Source organism: Podarcis melisellensis, assembly GCF_964234715.1.
Source record: "Podarcis melisellensis genome assembly, chromosome: 4".
In the NCBI taxonomy this organism is placed as follows: domain Eukaryota; kingdom Metazoa; phylum Chordata; class Lepidosauria; order Squamata; family Lacertidae; genus Podarcis; species Podarcis melisellensis.
Window position 1 is genome coordinate 77,954,545 of NC_138531.1, and position 18,514 is coordinate 77,973,058.

Consider the following 18,514-nt stretch of genomic DNA (forward strand, 5'->3'; position numbering starts at 1 on the left):
CTTAATTTATGCTTGGGGACCAGCCTTGAAAAACAACAAATTTGAGTTTTTCTTACTTATCCCTGTTTTCGAGATGTATATGGAAGCTGTAATTTGGATTTTATCAGCTGACAACACTAGCTGCTTAATGCAGCACAACACAGAATAGCTAAATACATGCTGTTAGGGAGAAATTCTTACCTTAACTAGCAAAGTGTCAGCAGCCATTCTGATACCAGCAGATAACATGCAGCCAAAGGTAAAGGAAAACATTCCTTACAGATGTGCTGCATTTAAACCTCTCTCCACTTTTACTCATATGCTGTCTGTTTCATCAGATAGCAGAAATAGAAATAATAATCAAAAGTAGAGATCAGCCTTGCCAATTTTCACCCACCGACGGATAATGCTTTATGCTCAGCCATTTCCAGTAAGTTTTTCCCCTTTTTATGCTTAAGCTATTTTCAGTGCAGGAACTGGGCTGGGAAATGCCACTAGGAGATGGAAAGGGAAATGAAAACTACTTTTCAATGTTCAATAAGTAAAAAATCATTTTCAAAGTGCCATCTTGTAAGTACCAGAAGAAGACTATAATACAGTCTCATTCTGCAATGACAGAGAAAAGCTGTTTTAAACATTCTCCTTTGAAACGAAAAGGCTGCTATCATACCACTCAAACATTCAAAAACATTTCTATTAAATTCTTGTTTTAAGACAATGTACAGGTGGCATTTCTTAATAAATAGAACCTTTCTTACTTGAGAGTCCAGTTCACACACAATACAGCTCTAACAAATACTAATGCCAGACCAGCTAAGGTGACTGAGGTGACCAGTTCGCCTTCCTGTATCTCACTGAAGTGTTTTGCACAACCTTTTTAGTCTTCACCTTTATCAACTACAGGCTGGATTGCAGATGTCTCTGCTAAAAAGTAATGTAATGTCACAATACACCAGAAGAGTTAGGCATGTCTCAGCAATGTCATGATGATGCATGCAAAGAAAGAAAATTACAAACAGAAAAACCACGTATCAGTAAGTCACTTTTGTTATATTGGAAGGGAGGCTGCTCTGAAGATGTCATGGATGAGTATGCACCATCCTTACTATCTGCCTACCATTCCTCTGAGAGGCGCTGCTCAAAACTTTGGCTATAGGGCAGCAGGCCTCTTCAGAATGGACAGGTGCAGAGGTACTAACCCCTGCTCAAAAGGATGCACTCTGAAACAGAACTGTTCAAGTATCAGACATATTAATTTAATGCAACCAACAAGCACAAGCTACATGAAGACTGCCACAATTCCCACGCTTATCAAAATTACTCCCAAAAGGATCAGAATAGCTGACCCAGTGCAAAGTTCTAGAAAGAACTCTGCCTTCTGCTGCAGGGATGAAATCTTATGCAAGAGGTTCATGATTTTATAATTTTTATTGTTTAAAATGTATTAGTTGCCTTTAGTCAAAAGTTTTTAGAAATATTAATACTGTTTTAGAAAGCATCTACCTACAACACCTGCTGCTGACAAATTTGAACCCATTTGCAACTGAGGTGCTGGATAGCCTAGTCTTCAGCTGGTGGGTCAGGACCCACTAGTGGGTTTGCAACAGGAGCACTGCCACTGTGCAACTATATAGTAAAAGATTAAGAAATGGGTCCCTAAATGCATGTTTCAGTTAAAAATGGGTCCTGGGTCTGAAAAGGCTGAAGATATCAAGCCTAGTGTATCTCTCTGGGAAGGGTGTTTCATGTGTGAAAAACTGCATTACCTGGTATTTCTTGCTTTAAGAATGCAGACACCCTGGGAGAAATCTTTTTGAAGGGCAGGATATAAACGTTATAAATAGACTGAGATACCACTAATGAAAAGACCTTTGCATCAGCACTTCCATTCCTTGGTGCTGCAGACCTAATAATGGCAATATTTTTAAAGAAAGAAAGAGAGAAAAAGAAAGAAAAATCTCTTAAGAAAGCATACCCTGCTCCTTTTCTTTCTTATTGTCTACCAGAACATGGGGTTATCCAGCCAGATAGATGTCCAAATATAGAGAGGAGCTTCTTAATTTACAGCTTAATCCTATACACTCAAAGTCTCCCTGAGTTCAATGGGGCTTAGTCCCAAGTAAACTAGTATAGGATTGAACCCTTAAGACAAAAAAATATTACAACATTTGAGAATGCCCATAACACAGAATCTGTTCATCTGCAGACACTTTTCTTTCCTATAATCAGTCAGGCAAACTGGGACTGCAAAGTATTTGCTCCAAAATTTTAATTTATTTTTATTCCCTATAGCTGGAATTCTGATTTTTACAAATGCAATCTTGGGAGATTCTATGGTATTTATCATTTAATGAAAGCTCACCTGCCTGTCCAGTAGTACATTTTTTAATCTACTTTCACAACACCCAAAACCTATTACTGATATATTTTCACAATTTACTTCTTCCCTGCTGTTATTACTCAGAAAGTTCAAGATCTTTGATACAGAGGCAGCCAGGAGCAGTAAAACAGCAAAATAAATCATTCTTTTACTGTGAAGTTTTAATATCAATTCTCCTGACTGCTGCTGCACAAAACTGCAACAGCCTGTAACCTAGCCAAAAAAGATCTGCTAGCACTATAACTGAGTTGAAAGAACTAAACTCAGAAATCTAAATATTATATCATATTCATACTTCACATATGAATGCCATGGATTAATGCCACATGCAATCTCTGTGTGTAACATATGCTAGGGGAGAATTAATCAGTTGATGCCACATGTAATACTATGGTTTTCACTTCAGCATCTAGGAAAAGAGCAATGTGTGATTTGATCCACACTGAAAAGGGCACAAGAACCCTTTTTGCTCAAACACCTGCCAGTAATTTGTGTCCAATGATTCTAAATAGCCAAGGGTGTTAGGAACATAAGAAAAGACCTGTGGAGCCAGGTCAAAGGCTTGTCATGCTCAGCATCCTGTTTTCACAATGCTCAACCAGATGTCTAGGGAAGGCCACAAGCAGTACATGAGCTCAATCACACTCTCCCTATTTGTGATTCCCAGAAACTGGTATACAGAGGCATACTGACTCCAACAATGGAGGTAGAACATAGTAATAATGACTAGCAGCCACTGATAGCTATGAATTTGTCCAATTCCCTTTTAAAGCCAACCCAAGCTAGCGGACATCACTACATCATGTGGCAGGAATTCCATAGTTTTTACCATGTACTATGTAAATAAGTATTTTCTTTGGTCTGTCCTGAATCTTCCATCAATCAGCTTCATTGGACGGCCCCGAGTTCTAGCAATATAAGTGAAAGAGTTCTCCTTATCTACTTCCTGCGTATCATGTATACTGTATGCTTATTCCTGCTAACATGCCCCCCCCCTTTACTGGACTTTTTTCTAAACTAAAAAGAACCAAACATTGTAATCTTTCCTCATATGATTGCCCTTTTACAAACCTTTTCCAGCTCTATGGTATCTCATGAGATGACCACAAGTATACACAAGTGTGGTCTTACCATAGGTTTGTATAATGGCACTAAGATATCGACAGTTTTATTTTCAGCCCTTTCCCCTAGCTAGGAAGTTGCCTTTTTTACAGCTGTCACACACTAGGTCAACACCTTAATTGAGCTCTCCACCACTAAGATCTCATTCCTGGGCAATCACAGCTGGTTCACACTTTACACTTGTATTCACTGAAACACATTTGCCATATTGCACCCAGTTTGGAGAGATCCTTTGGGATTTCCTATCAATGCCTTTTTTGCTTTAACCACCATAAACAATTTGGTATCATTAGCAAGCTTGACTACCTAACTGCTCATCCCTAACTCTAAATCACTTAGGATAGCAAATTAAAAAACAAAGGTCTCAATCTCTATATCCCTCCATTGGAAGAACTGGCCATTTATTCCTACTCTCTGCTTCCTGTTCTTTAAAGCAGTTACTGATCCATAACTGGTGATTTCCTCATATTCAATGACAGCTAAGCTTACTTCAAGTGTCTTTCGTGCGGAACTATCAAAAGCTTTTTGAAGTCAAAATACACACTGTTGACTGAATCATTTCCATGTATATGCTTTTTGAGACTCTCAAAGAACTCTAAAAGCTTAGTGAGAGAAGACATCCTTGCAGATGCCATACCAGTTCTGCTTCAGCAAGACCTGTTATACTACATGGTTGGTAATTCTCTCTTTAATAACACTTTCTGCCAGTTTTCCCACAACAGACTTGCCCAGATCTTCTTTGGATGCCTTTTTAAAAATTGATGCCACTTCCAGTCCTCTGGCACAAAGGCTAATCCTAGAGACTAATTGCATATTCCACTGTGAATACAGATGCAAAGACTGCTGTGAAGACCTTTTTGCCTTCAACAGCTTCTTTTACTCCGCTTGTCCCTGGTGGTACCTTTCTTGACCTGCAGTCAAGAAAGATGCAATCAGACTGAACTTCTGTTATGGTGAACAACCCTCAAGCATTCTAGAGACATCTATCTTCCCTTTCCCTTTCCTTTTTACCAATCTCCTCATTTTTGGGAAGTTTCATCTTTTTAAGTCAAATGTGATTGTGTTCTAATTTTCTTGGTGATTGCCCACTTACATACATATTGAATTTGATAGCACTGTGGTTACTGTTCCTAATCAGTTCAACAACACATCTTGCCCCAGGTCCTGGGTGACATCCCTCTGGTCAGTTACAGGACAACTGCTGTAGGCGTGATCATTAACAGTACTTAGAAAATTTAGCTCTTTGTCATCACTGGAAAACATATGAACCCAGTCTATGTGAAAATAACTGAAGTGACCCATTACTAAAACACATCCTCATGTGGTTGCCTCATTGATTTCATTCTCCATCACCCTGGACCATTTGGCCAGGTAGTAAATTACTCTTAGGGCCTAGTATCATCACCCATAGCAATTCTGAGGAAGAGTCTGCTCCTTTTAGTCAGGCAAGTTGACATGTAGTCAGCATGCCCATCACAAAGCCAACTATCTGTACCCCTAATGATTTAATCAGGCACTACCAGGATCACCCAACCTCCAACTTGGAGGACTATCCTTGACACAAGAGGAAAACTGCTCATCTCCCAAAATGACATCCATTCTAAATTACTGTTCCCTCTTCCTCAGAGAGATGCTCTCCTTCCTCAAGATTCTCATTCTCCATGGCACCAAAGGGGTTGCTGCCCTGGGAACAAGATGCAACTATGGCATCTACAAGAGTTTCATCCACCAACCTGTCTCTCTCAGCTTCTCCAGTTCTGCTACCTTGGCCTGAAGGGAATGAACTTGTTCCCTAAGGGCCAGGAGTTCATTGCACTGAGTACGCAATCATGACTTCTATCCAATAGGCACATAATTGTGCATGAGACATTCTGTAAAATATACTGGATAGCTCCCACACTGCTCCTGTCATTCTAACTGCATGCTTAACTCACTTGTTATCTTGGCTTGACATTTTGTCACTGAGGCAGAGATGCTGCATCAGCTGGGGCTTCCCTCTTGCTCATGAAGCAGGCTCCTTTGCTAGGCTGTTGTATACGTATAGCCCCAGCTAGCTTCCGCAGCTGAAAATGAAGTATAACTCCCCTTGCTTTAACAGCTCCACTGGCTCCCAATCTATTTCTGGGCACAATTCAAAGTGCTAGTTATGACCTATAAAGCCCTATAAGGGTTTCTGCTATACAAACCTGTCTAGGCTCTGAGAACTTCTGAGGAAGCCCTTCTCTCAGTCCCACCATCCTCACAGCACATTCTGTGGGTGTGCGTCCTTCTCATGGGCTGCTCCCAGGCTTTAGCCTCTCTGTCTAGGGAGTTCTAAACTGGCTCTCTCCTTGTTGATCTTCCACTGGCAGGTGAAGACTGTTTTATTCCAACATACTTTGGGAACTGCTTTTAAGGAAAGGGCTCTCAATAGTGCTGGGCTGTTTTAAATATTTATATTTTAACAGATTTTTTTCGCACTGTTTTAATTCCATCACAGTTTAGTTATTTTTTAACTATTATCTTCATATATGTTTTTTAGCTAACTATGTTTTATCCATGTTATTTTAATTTTTGTGGGCCGCCTTAAGTTCTGGTTCTGGGGAAATGGCAGGATATTAAACAAATAAATGGAAGGTGCAGCCAATTCAATCAGAAGGTCCTCCTTTGAAAAAACCAGTTCCAGTGAGGAGGAATTAGAAAGGGGAATTGATGCAGCTCACTGGGAAGCAGTAATTTTGTCAGCGGATCAGTATAATGGTTAAAGGTCCTTCTTTGTGAACACCATCGTCAGCACACACTCCCCATCACTTAACACATATTAATCAGCCACCCTTTTAAATACAAGCAAACTACTCAGTGCACATTTCCTCAGGGGGAATAAAAACAGCCCAGCTGTGTTCTGGCAGACCTTAGACCTTTCAGTGTTTTAAGGAGTGTAGCCTTCATGCATCCTGTCATACTCAGAGACACAGCTAAAAGGGTGGATTTTTCCCTAGCCCACTGGTCTAGGCTAGTGGGTTGAGGGGGGTCTCAACAGGAGCACTACCACTCCCATGCAAATATATGGCAAAAGGGTGAAGAAATGGGTCCCCAAACACACGCTCGGATTAAAAGCGGGTCCGAACAGGTTGAAAATACCTGCCCTATAATATCCCACTATTGCTGGCTTTACAGGTGGAATCGGGAAGGGCTTGGCTGTTTACCTTGGACTAAATCTCCCTAACGCAGAAGGTGGCGATCTTATTATGCTCTGTGCCGTCTTATGCCATGAGCTTTCTCGGCAGCGCCCCACACAACCCCCCCCCAAAAAAAAATAAGGTCCCTGACCTATTGGTAGGAGCTTTCTGTGGATTTAAAACGCCGCTTCCTCCGAGGCAACGGCGGGTTACCCCAGCCCACGAAAGCCGCTTCTGCCACACCAAGCCGTGCCGTCGGTGCCACAAGGCTCTCCCACCCTCCACCCCGGGGTTTGCGGATGCCCTTCTGGAGATGAGCTGCTCGGGCTCTTTCGCCTGGGGCTCAGCGCCCGCCCACCGCCAGCGCCACCTCAGGAAAACAAGCGCTTCCTCAGGGCTGTCTCTGTGCGGCGACGGCAGCGGTTTAAATCTTGAAGGGAGAGGGAAACGGGCGGACGGGCGGAGCGGCTGCCGCTCGACTACACGCGAAGGGGACGCCCGCCCATCCCACGAACAAACTTCAAGGAAGCGGGGCAGAGAGGCTCCCTCGCGTATCCGGTTCCCCTCACGACGCGGCGGCGGGCAGCCACAGGGCGGCTCGGCGGCGGCGGCGGCTTCTCGACCTCTCTTTCCCCCGCCTGCCCGAGGGGGGAAGCGGCGCCGCGGCGTCTCCTCCCAACCGCCGTCCGCGCGCCACAAAATGTCCCCCCTCCGTCCGCCCCACTCACCCCGGGCGCAGAGCGGGAGCAGGAAAAGGCAGGCGGCTAAAGCGCGGGGCATGGCGAGGAGCAGGAGGCGGCAGCAGCAGCTTCGGCTCCACTCCTGTTCCTCGCGGCGGGGAACCCGTCCTCTCTTCCCGGGTCTTCGCCACTGGCCGCTGTTCCGCCTCTGCTGGCAGGAGCGGAGCCGACTCCGAGCGGCCTCAGAGGAGGTATCGCCGCCCAGCAGAACCGGGTGCCGGGAAGCCTGTGAGGGGAGAGAGAGAGGGAGAGAGAGAGGGAAAGAGTTGGAGGCTCAGCGGCGCCATCTCGCGGGCCGAAACGGCCGCCGCTCGCTTCTCCTCCTCAAGATAACCGACGCGAACCGTCTGGAGCTGCGCCTTGGCTCTTCTTCGACGGCTGCTCAGGGGCTGCTTCTTCCTTCGCCGGGGCAGCTTGGGCTGTGTTTGTGTGGAGACCCGCAGCCCCCCACCCAATGGCGCCCACTGACCCGCCTCACGACTCACCTGCTTGGGTGCTCTCAGAACAGGCGCCGGGAAGAGTCACCTCCCTCGTCTCCCGGGCACAAGACATGCCCGTTAATGTTCAATGAAGTGAGGCCGAACAGAACATGACAGGAGAAGGGAATTCAGGGGAAGCTAATTCAGGTGTGGGCTGACTTCTGTCTTGTGCAGGCTTAAGGCAGGAGAAAAAAACAGCCAGCGTCCTCAAGGCCTCCCATTGATTTTTAATGAACATAAACAAAGACTGCATTCTCGGGTCTCTGAAAAATATCAAGGCGTAACTCACCTGTGTTAAATGGCGGCTGTACATAATTAAGGGCCTAAGAAGGGCCTTGCTGGCTCAGTTTTAGCATTCATTGCACCCCAAGAATCCAAGCGAGCACCAAGCCGTATTTGATCCACTAAAAAATTGGCTTCGCCTCTGGGTATCTCTGCTGAGGATCAAATCCATCATAGACAACCTGGAGCATGAACTCTATGCTGTTCTGTTCCAGCTGTTTTTGTTTGTTTAGATCTGGCAACAAAGACTAGCGCAAATCATGTGAAATGCAGTGGGGCTTATGACATTTTACCACTTCCTAAGTCAGACTTTGATGCTGAGGGCTTACTAAATCAACAATAAACTAATTACAGCTAGCTGTGCTTAGGTTAGAAGGCACAACCTCTACAAAACTCCATTAAATATTTAGCTACAACCCTTTTAACAAGATAACCTTCACATTATTCATGTCCACACAAATTTTCAACATGCAGCAACTTTCACCAGTTCATGTTTTTCACTTTCCTTGAGACATATACCCAACCACTTTTCTTATGTACTAGTTACCTGTCAAACTTCTAGTCAGGGTGCTAAGGTTCCATTCCACATTAATGGTGCAGCATGGATAAAGGTAAAGGTAAAGGTACCCCTGCCCGTACGGGCCAGTCTTGACAGACTCTGGGGTTGTGCGCCCATCTCACTTAAGAGGCCAGGGGCCAGCGCTGTCCGGAGACACTTCCGGGTCACGTGGCCAGCGTGACATCGCTGCTCTGGCGAGCCAGAGCTGCACACGGAAACGCCGTTTACCTTCCCGCTAAGCGGTCCCTATTTATCTACTTGCACCCGGAGGTGCTTTCGAACTGCTAGGTTGGCAGGCGCTGGGACCGAGCAACGGGAGCGCACCCCGCCGCAGGGATTCGAACTGCCGACCTTTCGATCGGCAAGTCCTAGGCGCTGAGGCTTTAACCCACAGCACCACCTGCGTCCCGTTTGCAGCATGGATAGGAATTACCAAAAATCATGGTTACGTGGTTCATTTAGGAATGGTTTCCAGAGCAGTATTCCTAGAAGAAAAACATAAAAAATGTGTGTGTTTTTTGTTGTAAGCATTGACTAAGAAATCTTTAGGGATGAATTTCTTTTTAATGCATACACACACGTGAAATGGTAATCAAAATGCCATTTTAAACTATTGCATACAGACCCAGAAGCTGTGGTTAATCAACATTAATTCATTTAGAAAAAAACTTGTTCTGCACACACTTAAAAACTTAAGATATTCTGCTACAAACACTATACATACTTTCCAAAAACACCATCCCATCTAGGAAGCACGATAAATATAGCAAACATCTTCAGGCTATTCAATTCTCTAAGGAGAACTATAGAATACATTTTTAAACTTATCACTTAAGGGAAAATAATTCATGGATTTTAAATAGTATTATAGTCTCAGCAAAAGCTCAGAAAATTAAACAGCAAGGATAATAAAAAAAAAAACCAGCTAAAAACGGATACTTTAATAACATTTCAGGAAGGTTAAAACTACAGCAGACAGATAATGTTGCCCCTTGAAAGCAGCAGCCATAACAATTAGTTGTTGTGGTGGTGATTTAACCTTGTACTTTTTTATGCTGTTAGAACTGCAATCCTATGCACATTTACTTTGAAGTAACTCCCATTGAACTCAGTAGGATGGACTTGCATAGGACTGTGTTTTTTAAAGCCAACATGCATAGGACTGTGTTTTTTAAAGCCAACTTTCTTTAACACACACTGTCTTTTAACATTTGGTAACAGAAAAAACATTTATTATGATATAACAACAACAACAATTTTTATTTATACCCCACCCTCCCCAGCCAAGACCGGGCTCAGGGCAGCTAACATCAGGTAAAAACAATTGATTAAAATACAACTCAAAAACAAGATTAAGTACAAAATTAAAATGCAGCCTCATTTCAGTAGAAACTCAAAAACTTTTTGAGGGTGAAAACGTCAAATCTTCACCAAGGCCAACTATCCAGACTGGTCCTACGTGGGCCAGAAAAAAGCCAGGGAAGTCCCCAAATAGGAGTTCCATCACAGAAGGAAAAAGGAAAGGGGGGGGGGATCAAGTTGATTCCAAGCCAAAGGCCAGGCAAAACAACTCTGTCTTACAGGCCCTGCCAAAAGAAATCAGACCCTGCAGGGCCCTGGTCTCATGAGATAGAGCGTTCCACCGGGCCGGAGCCAGTGTTGAAAAGGCCCTGGCTCTGGTTGAGGCTAATCTGACTTCCTTAGGACCCAGGACCTCTGGGGTGTTGCTATTTATGGACCTTGAGACTCTCCGAGGGGCATACCATGGTATGATGATGTGCCAGCAATCACAACAATCCTGCATGAGTGAGATTTGCCATTTGCTTCATGTGGTTTTTTTTAATGGATCAGGGTCAGCATGCATTCCTCACTTTTTTACGTTTCAAGCACTTTTCCTCTTCACAGAAAACAGAATGCCATTAACTGTCAAGCAGCAGCTTGTAAACAGAGCAAGTAGGTGTTAAAATATTAATGAAAACCCTATATTAGCAATGCAATAAAATGGTTAAACAGATTTTATATTGGTAAATACTGTATTAGTGCCTGTCAGAGCCACCCGAGGTCCCAGCTCACGAGAGACCCAAGTCCAATCCAGTTTATATATAAAAGTCTTTATTGAAGAACATTGTTGGCTTTACATCCGAGCTCCGTGGCTCTACGTCTGTTACGCTTAGACCACTGAAGTACCCTCTGAATCAGTACCGCCCCTGCACCAGTTTAAGAGGCTTGTGCTGGACCACCTCTTCCTCTCCTTCCTTTTCCGCAGGGTCTTTCTGCCCCCCTGGGCTCCCTCCCGCCGGGACTCCCCAGAGGCTGAATCCTCTGACGCCTGTTCCCCCCTCCTTCGCGCTTTGGGACCAGGCTCCTCCCCAGGACTTCCCTCACTTCCGCGCGCCTCCACATTTGAACTTGGCACGCGTACGTTGCTTCTGACCTTCCTCTCGACCGCTACACTGCTCCCGGTACTACTCTCCGCCCCTTCCAGCAGGACGTCTTGCCCCGATCTCCTTCCCCTCTCTGCTTCCTGTTCTGCTCCCTCTGACACACTGGTAACTCCACCCCCTTCACTCCGTTCTGGCGGAGAAGCCGGCCCCGATCTCCAACTCCCACTGGGGGTTCTCCCTTCGCTCCCCTGCTCCTGACTGCTTCCCCCTTTGGCTCCCCTTGGCCTGACCAGGGGGGCTTCCTTTTGGGAATCCTCCGACTCACTGGACAGACTCATGGACGACCTTTGGTCATTGTCATCCTCTTCCTCGTCGCTCTGGGATTCTTCCCCCTCGCTCTCTGTCTCCTCCCTCATCTGCTCTTCTCTCCCTGAACCCCTGACAGTGCCTTTTAAGACACATTCTAATGATACACCAGTCTTTACCTTTCACCTGGAAACAATAATGCAAACCATTAGAAAACAAGCACCATTACAAAGTTACGTATGCATTTCAAGGCTGCAGTCCTCAAACATACTTATACAGAAAATATCCTCCTCACCTGATGTATGCTGCACAAAATCCATCTTCTAATTAAAACTATATATAGCTGAAGGACATCTGCACTGATTCATTCTGTAATTCAATGTCTTAGAAGTGAAATGAACCAAGGGTTTCCATCAAGAAATTTAACTGTTGTTCAAATGACAAGTTCAATGTACCTGGAGATACCTGTGTAGTCAACAGAAATGAAATATTACCACCACATAACATGGAAACATTTTATATGGAGGAATATAATCTGCTGACTTTACTCTTCAATAATTTTCAAAACAACACATACAGCTACAACAGATTGTGCTGTTTTAATTTTAGCAACCTCAAGACGCCCTGAATGCCAAATCCGTTCCCCAGACTGTCTTCATGTCATGCCAGTCCATTTAACTATAGCAAGTTACCATACTTTCCCCTGTAAGACAGCGTTCTGATTGGAGTGCAAAGACCTACGTTTGGACATGCCCAGTGAGATTGTTTGTTTGTTTATCACTCTTTGAAGGAACTCGTGTGTTGCTTGAGAAGTTGGATCTAGGTCTCAATTACTTGGGCCTAAATCTCATTGAGTAATGGATGTAATGCACAGTTTCTTAGTCCCATGTCCCGTTGAGACAGATAAAATTTGCTTCTGAGTAAACATATATAGACTCACAGGGCATGTCTGTTAAATATCCTTTTGTAGCACTCATTATAATTTTGAAATCAAGCACATCCAAAAAAATGAATTTATTAGCCCTGAAAGAATAATTCTCACACAATAATTTTCTATGGTCGAGATTCTATATCTTACTTGCTGGACGCAGCATTTCTTATGGCAGAGTTGTTCTACGGAGTCATTATTTTTAAAAATGTAGGAATCACAATATTATTTCTAGCCTTGCTCTGAATTCTGGGAGCATTACCTATGTGAAGGATAATAATAACAAACATTTATCTCTCAGCAATAAATGCCTGTCTGACATTGTATAGCTTTATATTATATTGCTGAGATTTCCATTTGTAAATTATTCATGTGTCCTATTTGTAATACAGGTTGCCAGGACAAAGAAAACAAGATATAATTTAAATCCTTCGAGGCTACATGGCTACAGGCAAGTATCGTTTTTAAAAAGTTGAAGGTTTTCTTTTTTAAAAAAACCAGTTGTTGTTGTTGTTGCTGCTGCTGTTGTTATTAACCATCACATCTGGGAATGAAGAAGTTGGGGTATAGTTTGTGAATATTTTGATATTTCCCAGTTGAAAAATAATGCCAAGGACAGTTTTTTTATTTAAATAAAACACCCGGAAAAGGTTTCTGTGTCAACAAAAAGCATTTGCTGGTTTTTTGCTCTTTCTCCAATTATCTGAAGATGGCAAAGCAGAAGTTCCCACCATTAGTAACAGACACTGCCAATCTCAGAGCAGAGCAGAGCCAGAAAACACATCTGCCCAATACACTGGAGATGGTGCTGATCACAGTAGACCAAGGGTGGGGAACCTTAGGCCCAAGGGCCAAACATGGCCCTTCCAGGCCTCTCTATCTGGCCCCAGGGCCACACACCCCACCAGCCTTCCTTTGTGCCATTCTTTTGTGTTTTCCCCTAGCTGCAGTTTGCCCTTAAAGTCTGAAAATGTGTCTTCGTTGCCTGGATGGAAGATGGAGAAAGCCTTGTGTGTGAGTGTAAAAACGAGCCCCCGTACAAAGGTAAAATGAGCTCTGCCTACTTTTGCGTCTGCCCTCACCTGTCAGTGGCATGTGGCCCCTGGGCTATGCTGAAGGAATTTGGCTCTTGAGCTGGAAAGCCCCCCTCCTCCCATGCAGTAGAGAATGCTGAGATAGATGAATATGTAGGCAGGTTTTTATGTTTTCTATTTGTCCCCTGCTGATTCCAGTTTACATGGGACTTCATGCCTATACAGTGGTACCTCGGGTTACATATGCTTCAGGTTACAGACTCCGCTAACCCAGAAATAGTACCTCAGGTTAAGAACTTTGCTTCAGGATGAGAACAGAAATCGTGCTCCGGCGGTGCAGCAGCAGCAAGCCCCATTAGCTAAAGTGGTGCTTCAGGTTAAGAACAGTTTCAGGTTAAGAACGGACCTCCGGAATGAATTAAGTTCTTAACCCGAGGTACCACTGTACTGGATTGTCAATTTTTACCAATAAGGTGCAACAACAGATTTCTAAGCAGTTCACGTTTTAATCCTAAAAACTTCGATCATGTGCTTGTATCAGCGATAATGCTCAATACAAATTCAAAATCATTTAAGAGTACATTAAGAAGAAACATGATGTAAGATAAGAATGGATTATCTGAACTCTTTCAAAGGATTCAGCACAGGATTTTTTTTCCACTTTCTTTTGACTCTTCTCCCTGCACACACATCAGGCAGAAATCAATTAGAAGTAATGCCTAATTAGCTGGATTTACAACTGAGCAGTAAAACACAATGATACCGAAAGCAGAGGAGGCCAATTTACTTAATTGAATTTCTTTTGTCTATCCTGAATCAAAAAAGCAATTTTTTCTTTTTTCTTCTAGATTCCACAAACTTTCCTCTGCTATACTTTTAAGGACGCAGTCCTACGATGCCAAAGATAACAACCACCACAGGGTTGCCTAGTAAGTTCAGCAGCCCCTTAGACTTATACTTGGGGACCCTGGGTAGTCACTATCACTCTAGAGCCAAACTTGACATAATGTATCACTACAGCTATCAGTTTATTTGTTTTTTAATTAATAGTAGCTGTGGGGTCTGCAACATACAGGGCAAAATATTCATTGGAAGCGCAGCACATAAGAGCGAAGGTTTTGACCCTTTCTGCCCTGCTATGATTCCATCTACAACTGCCACCTGCTGCTATTAGCCCAAGGAAAAAAGATCTAATTGGTACCAAAAAAGAGACAACATTTTCAGTTTTTAAAAATCCTTTTAATGCATTGCCTGTGGCTGCCAGGTCAGAATGTGTGGGACTCAGTATTCAGCTGTTTGTATACTCTAAGGTTGCTTCCAGCCTAACACGAACTATTTATTGTTCTGTTGTAAGTTACAAGGAATTTTCCACACTATCAGGACTCCACACTACTCCACACTAACTTTTCTTATGTTAACATCCTGCTACATTCCATCCACATCAGTCAGCAGTGACATACCTGCCATGGGTGACACCATTTGAATCTCAGCACACACTCACACTTACCTTTGTTCCAATTTTTTAAATCAATCTTTTAATTATCATTAAAGTGATTACTGTCCTAAATCCTACAGCAATAACAACACAAAGGTGGAGGCTGCAAAGCCTCCAGCTAAGGAGCCAGATCAAGTTCAGTGCTTGTTGCTGTAGGTCAGGAAACCAGTGTGCCTGAGGCTGTTAGAAGGACCTTGCATACCACCAGGGCTTGAGAAACCAAATGTCCCCCACACTACCCACTGGCGCAGAAAGCACACCAGACAGGTGGCTACAGAACATAGGGGGGAACACCTGTCTTCAGGCCAGGGGCACTGGGCTTTTAAGATCTCTACAAGGGACAAAAGGCTGGGTGAACTTCTGATCTTCAAGGAAGCAAATTGCTCACTAGGAGCAATCTGTGGTTCTGCACCTTCAGACCTGCCTTCCCCTGTGTGCATCAGCACCAGACTGGGATCATTGTTTTCACACATACACACACGTTAACACACACACACACACACACACACACATATAATAAAAGAGAAGTATAGCAGTATAACATAATGTTATTTTTGTATTATAATGTGATACTACAACACTAGTGTTATGTACTGAGTTGAATAGGATCCAAACTGCAGCAGTCTGATTGGTCCTAGAACAATAGGATTCAGAATGCAGCAGTCTGATTGGTCCTAGAACAATGCAGCAGTATGATAGGTCGGCAAGAGCCACCCAATCCAGCTCCAGATAGAAGTGAATCCACAACCTGATTGGCTTACAGGAGAAGTCCGGAATTAGCCAATCACGTGCAGCCCATTGTATAAATAATGTATATAAAGCAGATACTTTGAGGGGACTTCCATTTCTCCTCACCACTATGAGCTGAATAAAGAGCATGAAATCACTTTGCGACTCTGAGTATATTTCAACTAGTTATTAAAAAACTGTTACTGGGCTTCCAAGTACACTGTGAAGTCTTGTGCAGAGGGCTTTTCAAAACTTACAATGAACATATGGATGTCAGATGTGCACAGTCCTGCCCCACCCCCATCCCCAAAGTTATATAACACTCAAAAGGGCTTTGGGGGATGAATTTGATGGTCCCATTTTCATATTTTTCCAAAATGGAAGAGTTCTGTATTACATATGGATCACATTTCAGAGCTTTAGCCCATCAGAAAATTTCAATTTAAAAAAAATTTTTTTAAAGAAAATTTCAAAATAATTTTGGTAGGGAAAGGGATTCATAAGGCCCAGGCACCTTTAACTATAGCACTAACCAAAGTTATCTCATGATACATTAGACCTGACTAATGCATTAAGGACATACAATGTACAGCCCATCTCTGCCACTTAGCCTCTGGCCTGGATGGACTTCATGATCCTAGGTCCCACCTCCAGGTGCTAGGGTACCTATGTCTTCCACTTTACAGGGAAATGTCTAGTCCAAGTCTGGTTCAAAGATAAAGTCCTATCTGAAAGGAGAGCAGTAGGGGCCTTGAAGCTGCCAACCAGCAGTTAGCACCTTGACAGCAGACTGAGCTAGCACATACGTTACCTGATGACCTCCCCCCCCCCCCATGGTGAGATGTATTTCTATTTAAACTATACTAATTTCTAAATTTACACCTGGGTACATTTTATGGAACTCTGTGTCCTCTTTTTTTGATGGTGCATTTCCTAAGTTGGGGAAGTGAGTAAGTGGCAACCCTACAAGTCACTTCCCCCCTGTTTTAGCTTTCTGCAGAGGCAATCTATTCATGTCCCATCTTTCTAATGCCAAACTTTTAGAGGCAAGATGCATCAGAATTTTTCAGCACTTGTGCATGATTGGACTCCATTTATCCCTCTGTTATATGCAGGATGGTTGCAATCCTGCTCTAGCAGCCTGCCCTGGACTTTCTGTGCAGCCATTTGCTACCTTGTGCAAGCATGCATTCATATCATTATGAGACAAACAGCTGAAAATAGATGGCCAGTAGCCAATGCCCTTCCTCCTAAAACAACAACTACATTAAGCACGTTCAGATTAGAAACAATAAATATTGATTTGATGTTCATATGCCCCCCCTGGGAAATGGATACAGCAAAAGTCTACACTCCCTTCTCCCCCCACACCAAGATACACTCTGGACATGAAATACCACTATGTTGCTTGCTGCAGCAATCAAGCTCTCATGCTTCAAACACCTTCCATACTCAGCTCTGCCTACAAGAGATAAAGGTAAAATATTACCTTTTGAATAGGAAGGTCCTTCTGCAAGCACGGCAGTCTGTGATTGATCCTACAGGCAAGGACAAGAGCATATATTATGGGTACTGAAAATGCAGTGGTGTTTAAATTGTTTAAGCATTGCATACAGCAATTGTAATAAAAAGGCAATGCAGGTGTGGGGCACATTGTTTTCGGTGATTTAAAATGTATTCAATTGGAAATGTATGCTATAATCATGGTTATGGTCTGGAAAACTTCAGTACAGCTGCTATTTGGAAGAAATACACTAAAGAGCAAACTAAACTAAATACACTAAAAATAGTTCTCATGTTTGCCACAGGGCACTGATAATATTTTCTAGCAATATCACAGAAACGCATATGGCCAGGCATGGAAATCTGAATCTTGGTGGCTCATAATGCTGGCCATGGTTGGGGCAGTAATGCTTCTGTATACCAGTTGCTGGAAACCAGGGTTTCCCACAAACATCTATGTGACCAATGTGAGAACAAGGTGCTGGACTAGATGGTCCACTGGCCTGATCCAGCAGGCTCTTTGTATGATCTTCTGAAGTGTCCAGAAAATTCTTCTCCGGCTGAGATTTAAAACTGAGCTGGAGAAATCAAGTCTTTCGCCCACTTTCCTTCTGCATTCATTGCCACTTCAGCAGTGTGGTGGGATGGAGATCCTTTCCTCACCCACAGCCTGCAAGGTGTCTGGCACACTGCTGCAGTTGAAAGCCAGATATCAGAAGCCCTGAACCATCTACCGGTAGTTTCCCAGCAGTGCTGCGCAACTTCTCCACCCTGCCATGGCTGACATTAAAGCAGCAAAGCAAATAAGGAGGTGGATGGGAGTGAGAGTTTGGAGGAAGGGGAGAGGACAGGCAGATAGGTGGGTGAGGGGGAGGAGGTTACTGAAGGATCAGACCCTGTTGTACTCCTAGGGACCTTTGGGGTGGAACAGTACGTAGAATTGGCATAAACCAAGCTATTTTCAGTGTTTTGGTTTTAGAACACACCAAGCTGTTTTCTGAGTTTGTGGGGAAATAGTTTTCAGAGCTTGACCAGAGCAGTTCACTGCTTCACTAATATTTTTGAAGCCTTCCAAACATGCAGGAATTACTTGACAAGTTAATGACTCTTCCAGATATTAATTTTCTGCATACCTTCAGATGTTACAGATTTATTTATATAATTCCAGGAAACACTGCCTTATAAATGTAGCTGTGCAGTTTAGTCGGCATGCTTCGTGATTATGGCTGTCTATACATAGTATCTAGGTGGTTTCATGAAAAAGTTTGAGCCATGTTGAGGAGATACATGCTTTTGTGTTACTGCATTGGCAGAAGTCTCACACTGTTCCATTGTTTTTGTTTACCCCAACAAACTTTATCAAGTTATCTGTTTGTGAATGAGTGTGTGGATACAAGATTTGCTCCCTCCACCCCTGTTTGCACTGCATTCAACTT

The 18,514-nt window shown here is 43.5% G+C and overlaps 2 protein-coding genes and 1 long non-coding RNA gene across 10 annotated transcripts in view; 1 reads left to right on the plus strand and 2 right to left on the minus strand.

The window, feature by feature from the left end:
- B3GLCT (beta 3-glucosyltransferase) overlaps nucleotides 1-7,501 on the minus strand; it is a 76,678-nt gene extending 69,177 nt beyond the window's left edge. For 2 of the 7 annotated variants that reach the window (XM_081909383.1, XM_081909378.1), the window contains exon 1: nucleotides 6,791-7,132. Coding sequence is in view for 1 of the 7 variants with exons in the window: in XM_081909377.1 (XP_081765503.1) it covers nucleotides 7,368-7,419 (52 nt within the window). In the remaining 6 variants the exon portion in view is untranslated. Of the gene's footprint in view, nucleotides 1-5,415; nucleotides 5,545-5,667; nucleotides 5,972-6,790; nucleotides 7,133-7,158; nucleotides 7,311-7,367 lie in introns of those variants that run through there. The other 5 variants (XM_081909377.1, XM_081909382.1, XM_081909381.1 and 2 more) reach the window with 5 other exon arrangements.
- The window catches only part of HSPH1 (heat shock protein family H (Hsp110) member 1), a gene marked incomplete at its 5' end in the record, with an annotated part of 42,624 nt that continues 31,527 nt past the window's right edge, over nucleotides 7,418-18,514 (plus strand). For both annotated transcript variants that reach the window (XM_081909349.1, XM_081909350.1), the window contains 2 exons: nucleotides 7,418-7,570; nucleotides 12,710-12,768. In XM_081909349.1, coding sequence (XP_081765475.1) covers nucleotides 7,418-7,570; nucleotides 12,710-12,768 — 212 coding nt within the window. The remainder of the gene's footprint in view (nucleotides 7,571-12,709; nucleotides 12,769-18,514) is intronic.
- LOC309369006 lies at nucleotides 10,602-18,215 on the minus strand. The gene is made up of 3 exons (XR_014168002.1): nucleotides 17,065-18,215; nucleotides 11,532-11,854; nucleotides 10,602-10,742 (listed from the first exon to the last, which is right to left on the minus strand). It is a non-coding gene; the product is annotated as an uncharacterized lncRNA (long non-coding RNA).